The sequence below is a fragment of the Phalaenopsis equestris genome, unplaced genomic scaffold, assembly GCF_001263595.1.
Source record: "Phalaenopsis equestris unplaced genomic scaffold, ASM126359v1 Scaffold000803, whole genome shotgun sequence".
In the NCBI taxonomy this organism is placed as follows: domain Eukaryota; kingdom Viridiplantae; phylum Streptophyta; class Magnoliopsida; order Asparagales; family Orchidaceae; genus Phalaenopsis; species Phalaenopsis equestris.
The window spans coordinates 558,780-569,994 of NW_018165243.1; the positions used below are offsets into that span (position 1 = coordinate 558,780).

At 37.8% G+C, this 11,215-nt stretch overlaps 1 protein-coding gene across 3 annotated transcripts in view; it reads left to right on the forward strand.

Annotated features, from left to right (window-relative positions):
* The first annotated feature begins 1,131 nt into the window (after positions 1-1,131).
* Positions 1,132-11,215, forward strand: part of LOC110031341 (BTB/POZ and MATH domain-containing protein 3-like) — a 38,463-nt gene continuing 28,379 nt past the window's right edge. Inside the window, exons 1-3 of one of the 3 annotated variants that reach the window (XM_020734494.1) lie at positions 1,132-1,331; positions 1,407-2,160; positions 7,710-8,058. In XM_020734494.1, the coding sequence (XP_020590153.1) occupies positions 1,763-2,160; positions 7,710-8,058 (747 nt within the window). In that variant the 5' untranslated portion in view covers positions 1,132-1,331; positions 1,407-1,762. Of the gene's footprint in view, positions 2,161-7,709; positions 8,059-11,215 lie in introns of all 3 variants that reach the window. The other 2 variants (XM_020734495.1, XM_020734496.1) reach the window with 2 other exon arrangements.

Here is an 11,215-nt window from a genome sequence, read left to right on the forward strand (position 1 = left end):
TATACATATATATATATATATATATATATATATATATATAAACACATAAATTGTCGTATTTAAAATATTTTTAGATTAAAGTACAAAATTCTATCTTTTCTTGATGTTATTTAATGTTGTCTTTTTTATAATTTCTTTACACATACTTTATTGCACGCCTAGAATTATATAAATCATATAGATTCATCCTATAGTTTGAAATAATACACATGACTTTTTATAATATATAAGAAAATTAAAATATGTACATTTAATGTACATGCACTCTTATTAGTTATCTGTGAATAAAGTATCAAAATAGCGAAGACTACTAAATAATGTCGTTTAAGTCCATGTGAAAGATCACTAAGGAACAAGCAAGACGATCAGCCACCCTAAGGCCGATCGGCTATCACACCCAAGACCGGTCAGCTTTAAAAAGTGAAAATCTATTAGTATCTAGATAAAATAGCTGACCGACAATAACTCAGTCAATCAACTCAAGAACCTGCAAACCTGGAGGTCTAGACCATATGAAAAGATACCAAAATAAATTCTAAGTTTAAAAAGGCACATCAACAAATAATAATATATGTAACACCCCTATTAAAATATGGGAAAACATGTAATTTTACAATGTATCTCTATTTTTTATAAATAAGGAGACCATAGTATATATTAAGGGTTTTATTGTCTCTCTAAGCTCTTGGTCTCTTTAAACTCTCTCTCTAAAATCATCTTTTGTAGAGAGATACCTATTCTTTTTTTTTTATTACTCTCAATTGCAATACATAAAATGTGTCACAAAAGAGAATACTCAGTCAATACAATTCGTGTGCTCTTTCATTCTTTGTTCCTCTAGTCTCCCTTTATTTCTCCCTCAAAATTTATTCCGCTTTGATTTTTCGGCATGCCTCATAGAAAAAGTCTGGATTCAACATTAGATTCTTTAATTTGAGGTCAAAATAGTCCTCACGGAGCACTGTTAAAGCTAAAATTTAAAATAGTGAATTATTATTTTGACACTTACATAAATTATTAAATTAGGATGGGCTTTTAAATAATTAAAATTATTTTGACACGTTACTTCTAATTTTATAAAACTATAAATAGAAAATAAACTAACTTCAATAAATGTGAGTCTCTCACCAGTTAGCCTTATCCATTTCCCAAAAAACATCGCTCCACCGAGCCCCCCCATGTCCCGGAATCTCAAAAACAAAAAGAAGCTTGCTTGACCCGCAACGGCGTGTCGGCGGTAATGCCGTGGCCGCAAGTCGTGACCCGGCGGTCCGGTTCATGGTACTGACACGCCCCGCCAATGCTCTATAAATGCCCACCAACCAGCACTGGTCATTAATTAGTTCCTCCGGCCTTCCTTTATTTCTTACTCACCGTTCCTCATTTCTTCCTCTTTTCTTCTGCAGCGGTCGTAACCTCCGCCGGCGATTTGATTCATCCGGTCTTTTCTCGTCATCGCCGAGCGAGATTTATATAACTTGAAATCGTCGGATTGTATGGAGAGAACGATCGGTGCTAGGTAGTTCGAGTGAAACAGAGAAACTTGACTTTCTTTGGCTAGGGTTTGGTTGCTCTGCTACCACCGGCGCAGGTAGTGAGTTTGTTCGCGATGCGGTGTTGTCTCTTGATATTACTGCGTGGGTACTTGGGAGGACGCGATCACTTAGTTGGGCTAGATTTGGCAGGCTTTGGATTATCTTGCTGAAGAATACGAAAGTGATTTTGAACTACTTTTTTCAAGTGGTTGGTCATAGCGGATGAGATGGAGAAGACAGGGGGACCTTCTGGAGTGGTTGCAGCGGACAACATATCGCGATCCAAGTCTTTGTTTGAGACTGTGAATGGTTCGCATCAGTATACGATAAAAGGGTACTCCTTGGCGAAAGGAATGGGGCCGGGAAAGTACATGACGAGCGATATGTTCACTGTAGGGGGATACCAGTGGGCGGTCTACTTCTATCCTGACGGGAAGAATCCGGAGGACAATTCGCTATATGTTTCCGTCTTCATTGCGTTGGCCAGTGAAGGAACTGATGTGAGGGCACTGTTTGAGCTCACGCTACTTGATCAGAGCGGAAAGGGGAAGCACAAAGTTCACAGCCACTTTGATCGTGCGCTGGAAAGTGGTCCTTACACTCTTAAGTATCGCGGGAGCATGTGGTACGAATACGATTTTTTTGCATGGGTTTCAGTTCGCTCTTTACTCGTTACTTCTCGCGATTCAGTCTTTTGATGTGCTAGGGCTTGATTGGTTTATTTTTATCCCTGACTGATCGTTTGCGTTATCTAAGTGGTGCGTCTTTTTCTCTCCCACAACACCAGCTTGTTTTGTTTATTGCTCTTTTGATCATTAGTAAGTTCATTTGCCTTTTCGTTGTTAGCTCTTGTATGGATTATGAAGTCATTTGTTTGCATTCGGGTTTTGATGGTTTTAAACATTTTGTGAAATCTGGGAATACTTGTTTCTCCCTGAACTGAAAAACTTAAAACTTAATTGTGTCAAAGAGTAGGCCATGAAGTTCAATACCGTTGAGTAATAGTGGAATCTGAATATCATTAAACTAGAAAGGATCACAATGTAGGAAAATGGGGAAAGTGAAGGCAAAAGTTACTAGATGAATTCCTAAAATAGAAAGCAAAAGTTGACCTTGGGCAGCAGGGGCATCACATTGCAAGGTGTGGCACTTCAAGCTAGAGTTGTGGGGTTATGAATTTTTATTTTGAAAGTTTGACTCCTTCCTCTGGAGATCCTGGGTTCGGAAGGCAGTGAACCATGCAACGCGGGACGTGATGAATGAATGTATAAATCTGTTATGTACTCTTAAAAGAAAAAAATTATATACAAAAAAAGAAAAACGAAAGTGGGTAGGAAAATATAAAATTTTTTTCATTAATGATTTAGATTCAATTGAAAGAAATTGAATAAAAAACAGGTGATGTAGCAACTAAAATACATGCTGAAAGTTTTAATAAATAGCCTAATATTGAATAATTTGCTCGTGACAATGGTACACCAAACACCCTTGTAGACCATGCTATAAGAAAAATATTAATGGGTGAGTTCGACGAATCAAATTCTGCAAATAAATAGGACATGTAATATGAATGAATAATAAGAAGGTATGAAATAGTGCACATACTAACATAGTAAATAATGTCATCAAGACATCAACTATAATGATATCTGACAGTAAAAGAGTGTTAGATGTTCAAAACAATAATGAAAAAGTAAATGTTATTACTGAAAGTAAATAGGTGATTGCAATGTTGGTTGCAGCGGGATAGCACGAGTTGATGTAGGGGAATTACAGAGAATAGTAACAAATTAGTAGGCTTGCAGTAGTGAGAAGGAGAATTGGTTGAGGTGAGCTACAAGGGAAGGGTAGCAGTGGATGTGGTTGGCTGTGGTGAGATTGAGGTTTGGTGGAGGGAGGATGAGAAGGACTAGTTGAGGGACATCTAAATAGGATAGATGGCGCAGGTGGGGCTATAGTGGAAGGGTAGCAAGCAACGGGCAGGAGCGACATGGACGTTGGTTGATTGCAGGTGTATGGCGGCTGATGGGACAAATGGTTGACGATGGGGCTTGCAGCTGGAAGGAAGGGGAACCGACGACTGAAATGGACTAGCAAGATGGAAAGGATGTGTGGTTGTAGGAAGAAAACAAGGAGACTATCCGGGGATCTCTTCAACAAGGAAAGGAGACGACGATAGCGAAGGGGAAGGATGTGGAAGCAAGAAAGCGGAGGATAGCCACCACCTCCAAATAAGTTACGGTCAGAGCATCACTCGCAAATACAACCCTTGAAGGGAAAATATGAGACACTTATGACTGTCCCGACAAAAGAAATATATATAAAACTGCAAACTTAAAACACATGAATCAAATATATAAGTCCTAGCTAATTAGGATTGGGGCCCTTGTTGAAAAGAGGTGTCAAATACAAAGAAGGGAGCGGATTGACTCTCCTCCTTGTCTGGTTCGGGCGGTTCGTGCTCTAAAATATGGGAGGGGAACCTTGTGCCCCTCACGCCTGTGTTAGTCTTCTAGGTTTGTGGGGAGCTTCGTCCTCATCAGTCAAAGTTTATGCCTCCTTATAGTATAGAGTCAGGTCATGCACATTAAAGATATAGGAGCGGCGGTAGCCCCCCAAGGTTAGAGAGTCTTCGACTACATCAATATGAGCACTTGAATCCCATTGTCGGTTGCTCTCCAAAAAAAAAAAACATCTGAGATGATTTTTCCACTGGCGAGTAGTCATCTATATCGATTCAACCATCTGGGGATGCATCGCTGAACTAAATAAGGACTTCGTGCAAAATTTACTCTGTAGGTCTTTCAACGGTAAGCCAAGTCTGGCTCATCGCTATGTGAGATGAGGACAAAGTGAACTCTTTCTAGTAATGGCGGTCATGACAGTAAGGTATCAATAATAATGTCTTGAAATGTTCGCTGTAGTCATTGCCTTTTTTGTTACTATTCTCTGCTATCATCAAGCTCAATCCCACTGGTGTTTATCTGTTGGCAAGAGCACTAGTAACATCAGATTCCACATAAGGTTTGAGAAATATGTGTTTTCCGTCATTTTCTTAATGATTTGGTGTCCTTGGTGAAACATAAATGACTTGGGTGTCTGTTCTTGCGTGATGCGCGGTTAGGGACCTATTGGTCCTCATCTGATTGCTTAGGATTGTCGCTAACTTGATGGAGCACTCCTTAGTTTCCCTAGTATTATATATGTTGTTTCTTGATGTTTTAGAGTGTTTGAGTGTGTTTTTGTCAGAACAGCCGTCAGCGTATTAGGTATTCCCTTCTAAAGTTGTATCCAAGGATTAAGTGGTGATTCAGCTGTATCTTATTCCTGAGATGGTGATTTATCCTTCCCCAACCTTTCTGTCTCCCCCTTCCGTCATTGCCACACCTCCCTCCTCACTGCAGCCGCCTAAAAACAGCTTCTGTTGTTGTTCTGTTGCAGTCTCCAACCATTCATGCCACCCACACCAACAGATCCCTTTCATGAAGTTTAAAAGAAATGTTTTGAATCTTTTGTGTGCTTCTTTTGTGTGTTTTGTCTACTCTAGTCCTAATTTATATCAGGTTTCTTTTCATTTCACGTTGACTATGACTTTCTAACATGGGCAAAACAATGTTATGTATGATTAGGGCTGTCAAAACGGCTCGTTCATTAAGCTTAACGAGTCGAACACGAACAAATATTGGTTCGCTCGTGTTCGGCTCGAAAAGAAATAAATAATAATTAAATAAATTAAAATAACAATATATTAAATATTTTGTTGTATTATTAGTGTTATTCTGCGGAATAATACCGAGTAACACTGCGGAATAATACCGCAGTGTTATTCATGGTGTTATTGGTGTTATCGATATTATTCCCCGGTGTTACACCTCGGAATAACATCGAGTAACATCGTGGCGTTATTCGCTGTGTTATGGGTGTTGTTTCACGGTGTAACACGACAGAATAACATCGATAACATCATTAACACTGTTGAATAACACCAGAGTAACACCACAATGTTATTCTGCGATGTTATTCACTGTGTTACTCAGTGTTATTTCGCGGAATAACACCAATAACACTGCGAATAACACCCAAATAACACCGTGGTGTTACTCGGTGTTATTCCACGAAATATGTTCTACCGAGTCTATTTGGAGCCGAACACGAACAATAATATGTTATTCGAGCTGAACACGAACACAATGTTCACGAATCATTTTGAATACGAGCCGAGGCTCAGCTCACTCAAGCTCCGCTCGTTTACAACCCTATGTATGATGTCACTCATATTATGCTCCTGTACTTGCTTAGTAATACACAGTTAATAGATATATGCTTCTGATGAGTGCACATTAAGACTTTGATGACTTCATAATTTCATAACGCTTTCTTAAATCAGTCAAATAATCCTAATTAATTTAGTCATCTATATTTCTGCGACAAAGATGTTAAACCAAAGGTTTGAAATGTTGGATACTGAACTATTGTCCTCCTTTTTATTCGATGGACACCTCTAAAACTCACTTTACAAACATTTATAGGCTTTTAATTTGTGCATGAAATGCCCGAAAAATATTTGGAAATTGAGAAATTGTTCAATATATTTTTGTCTGTTTGAATGCTTGGGCAAACTAAGGGCCAACCGGCTCACCTGTTTGCTTAGGATCGCCACTCACTTGATGGAGCACTCCTTAGTTTCCTTAGTATTATATATATTGTTTCCTTTTGTTTTAGAGGGTTTGAGTGTGTTTATGTTAGAATAGCCGTCGGCGTCTTAGGTACTCCCTTCTAGAGTTGTGTCCAAGGGTTGAGTGGTGCTTCAGCTGTATCTTATTCCCAAGATGATGATTTATCCTCCCCCAACCTTTCCGTGTCCCTCTTGCGTCATTGCGACACCTCCCTCTTCACTGCAACCACCTAAAAACAACTTCTGCTATTGTTTTGCTGCAGTCGCCAACCATTCATGCCATCCACACTTGTAGATCCCTTTCATGAAGTTTAACATAAATGTTTTGAATCTTTTGTGTGCTTCTTTGGTGTGGTTTGTCTACTCTTGTCCTAATTTATATCAGGTTTATTTTCATTTCACATTGACTATGACTTTCGAATATGGAACAAAACAATGTTATGTATGATTAGAGCTGTCAAAATGACTCGTTCGCTAAGCTTAACGAGCCGAACACAAATAAATTTTTAAGCTTGAAATATAAATGAGTCGAACAACAACAAATATTTGTTCGCTCGTGTTTGACTCGAATTGACTCGAAAAGAAATAAATAAATAAATAAAATATAAATAAACTCGATATTCTGTCGTGTTATTGGTGTTATTCCGTAGAATAACACCGAGCAACACTATGGAATAACACCGATAACACCATTAACACCGCTGAATAACACCTGAGTAACACCGCGGTGTTATTTTGCAGTGTTATTCACTGTGTTACTCAGTGTTTTTCACCGATAACACCAATTACACTGCGAATAACACCCAAATAACTCTGCTGTGTTACTCGGTGTTATTCCACGAAATATATTCTATCTAGCCTATTTGGAGCCGAACACGAATAAGAATATGTTATTCGAGTCGAACACAAACACAATGTTCACGAGCCATTTCGAACACATCGCTTCGCTCAAGCTCGGCTTGTTTACAACCCTATGTATGATGCCACTCATATTATGCTTCTGTACTTGCGTAGTAATACGCAGTTAATAGCTATATGCTTCTGATCAGTGCACGTTAAAATTTTGATGACTTCATACTTTCAGAATGCTTTCTTAAATCAGTCATATAATCTTGTTTAACTTAATCATCTATATTTCTGCAACAAAGATGTTAAACCAAAGATTTGAAACATAGGATACTGAACCATTCTCCTCCCTTTTATCCGATGGACACCTCTAAGGTCCATTTTACAAACATTAATAGGCTTTTAATTTGTGCCTGAAATGCCCGAAAAGTATTTGGAATTTGAGAAATTGTTCAGTATCTTTTTGTTTGTTTGAATTCTTGGGCTGATAGGGAATCTGCTTCCCTTTTGAGCCAATTCTGATCATTTATTTTTTGCCTTATTGTCCGAGACCAATAGTCTGTCAGATATGTTTTTCACGGCGCTTATCCAGCGTTTTATTTTCTTTGAAACTATGGATATTTCAGCATTTGATTGATTGATGAAATTTCCAGGGGTTACAAACGATTTTATAGAAGAACATCGTTAGAAACATCTGATTACCTTAAAGATGACTGTCTGGTGATGAACTGTACTGTCGGTGTTGTTAGAAATCGTCTTGAGACCCCCAGGCAGTTTTTCATCCCTGTACCACCGCCAGATATGGGAAGCTCTTTTAGAGAACTGCTGAAATTTGGCACCGGCTCAGATATTGTTTTTATTGTTGGTGATGAGACTTTTAAGGCTCACAAGTTAATTCTAGCTGCTCGTTCTCCAGTGTTCAAAGCTCAGTTTTTTGGTCTCATTGGGAACCCAAATGTGGACAAGATTATTGTAGAAGATGTGGAACCTCCTGTTTTTAAGGTGAAAATATTCATTTTTTTATATTTTTACTTCATTGACTATTTACTTCTCGACTGATTCAAAATTATTAATTTTCACAGCACTTATGTAGTTTGATTGAATTGCTTGCATTTAACATACAAAAAGTTTTCATGATTTGAATGCCCATGAGATATCGAAATTTTATGTGCTTCATGTTGCTTCTGGGTGACCACCATGCTATAATTGGTGTTTTTAGTCCAATTTTGTACATGATAAATTGAAATAATGATTCACCTACTCCCTGCATAGGTTGCAGTTCTTATGTTTCTATGATCTCTTATATTCTTATTATTCTTTTCCCATCTATCTCTTTTTCTTCTTCTCATTTACCTTTAACCTTAAATTCCTTTTTTGTCCGTGCATTATACTTTTTAGTTGGTTTGTAATTTGCAAAAGAAGTTGCATGTTTTTTGGTAAAACCAACGGTTGGTTTTTTGGTATTTTGAAACATCATGCAGCTTTATGTTTATGGTTATTAAACATTCTATGTACAACAATCAATTTTTCTTACGTAGTTAGTTTTGGATTAAGAAGGGATTCGTTAAAAAAAAATTAGGGCTTAGGATTTAGAACTCCGTCGTTTAAAAAAGTGATTCCTTAAGAATGATACATGCTCGATTAATGAGTTGAACATTCATTAAAACCCCTATTTCAAAATTTCAAACATATTTCAAGTAAGGATAGTGATGTCTATGATATGATTTGACCTCAAAATCGATATGTTTTTCAAGAAAAATTAGGGCAAACACAATATTTCTTCAATAAATCAAAGAACTCAATAAGAATATAAAGATAAACACCTACAATTCGAGAAATAGACAATCTCTTCATATTCCTACAATTTGAGAGGTAGGAAATCTCTCGTAAACCCTAAACCTAAGGCTCGCAACTCAATCTCATGCCTTCAACCTAATCCTAGACATAACAAACCTATTTATAACCAACAACAATAATAATAAAAGACTAAATTGCCCTTAGGCGTACCAAAGACAAATTTGCTTTCCCCCCACACACACACAAAAAGACACCTTGTTCTCAGGGTGAAAAAAATTGAGTGTTCCTCTTCCCTCACAACTATCTTTATTGATTCATTCTTTGTCTCCTCGTCATGCAGTATGAGAACTTGTAATTTTTTATACTTGCAACGGTCTCCTTGGGTAAACTTCTGATCACATCTCTGTAAGGTGCTTGAGGGTTGCTCCCAAGCGTGGTTTATTATCTGTGCCCTGTGCAACATCTCTTTGGACTTTCACTGTTTGAGCTTTTGGTATCATCGTGGTTGTAGCAATTTAGTACGATGTTTCATCTGTATTGCTCCTATTGGCTTTCTTCATCCATCTGATTCTTTTTCTCTACCATCAAAGCTAGCTCCATCGTCTCTCCCAATCCCCACGGCCTCAATAGTCTGAGTGATACTCGTATGTTGGGTTGTAGGCCCTTCATGAAATTTTTCTACGGCTTCAAAAATCCCTTTGAATAGTCTCAACAATAGCTCAAGACATTGAATTATTTGTGTAAGTCTTCTTCCCGAATTGCTTAGAAATGTTCCAACAAATAATAATCGGGTATTTTACCTCCCTTCACCGAACCAGGCTAGAGTTTTCATTTCCAAACATAAACTTGACGCTACGAGTTTCTCCTTCTCATATAGCCCATTCACCGCAAAGTATCACTTCACCTGATACACCCACCATATGTGTCTTCTCTCTCGAAGATCGACACATTGGGTCTGTTTGGGGCAGCCGCAGCTTATTGCATAATTTGCTGATAAACTGATTAAAAATAATCTGTTGATAAGCTAGGTGCGGTGGCTATTACAAATTTTTATTTTTTTTGGAAAAACCAGACCCCTGCCAGAAAGCTGTCAAGCGGTGTGAAAACTCAGTTTTCAGCGTTTTAAAAACACATAAGCCGTCAAAACGCAGTTTATCTAAACAGATCAGATGCATTTTCAAAATGCCTCCACACAAAATAAGCTGCCCCAAACAGACCTTTAAACTTCCTAATTCTAACACCTCTAGCCCAACTTCCTCCTTTGTCGTTGTTTACCCTCATGTATTGAAACTCCCTCTATCGAATCCATATCCCCTCCCCGCTTCTCTCATTTCTTCTTTGTGCTCCTCCATATCGCTTTCATAATCCCTTCTCCTTATTTCAGCCCAATCGCCTTCATCAGAAATCTCTAATGTACCACCAAATAGAGCCTTGGGAGGAGGTTCTTGATGATGGATGCATTTCTCAATAGAGCCTTGGGAGGAGGTTCTTGATGATGGATGCATTTCTACTTGTGTTTCTCTAGTTCGAACTCTTTTATCTTTCATTTTAGTCAATGAATCTCCAATCAACTCTTGGGTAGAGTTTGCAAATTGAACCGTAGGTAGGGTCTTGGATTGCATCTCAAAAAGTTTCTTTATCATCTCCCAAATTTTGTCGATGCTCTCGAATTGGTTCTCCATTCGTTTCTCCCTGGAAGAAAACTCATTCTCGATGACATCAAACATTTCTTTCATCCTAGTTCTGATTTGACTGATCTCTTCTAATTTTTTTCCATATCATTTGTTTTCTTAGTTTTCATAACTCAACTGGTTGGCGTGATTTGATCATAAAGAAGCGCCACGCGATTAGATCATGGCTTGTACGTTGCTATGCCGTCTACTTCCGCAAATCAAATTTGAAGACAGATGATGAACTGTACGTAGGGCTGTCAAAACGGCTCGTTGTTCGCGAACAGCTCGTGTTCGGCTCGTTAAGAAGCTCGTGTTCGGCTCGTTAATTTCATTCGATAAGTTAACGAGTCGAACACGAACTAAGATGTGTTTGTTCGTGTTTGGCTCGTTTTGGCTCGAAATACTACTCATCAAGTTTATATTTACATTGAGTAGTACTTTAAAAAATCTAATTAACTACAAGGCTACAAAGATTTATAATCAATTAAAATATTGATTAAGAAAATAGAATAAAGAAAATAGATTAAGAAAATAGAATAAAAATTATTAAATTAGGTTCAAATGATGTTTTAATATAAATAATAATTTTTAAATATTACTCAAACCCTTATTGTCTTTTGTCTTATGGCTACATTATTAGAGTTGTTAAAAAGACTCTTTGTTCGTGAACAACTCGTGTTCGGCTCGTT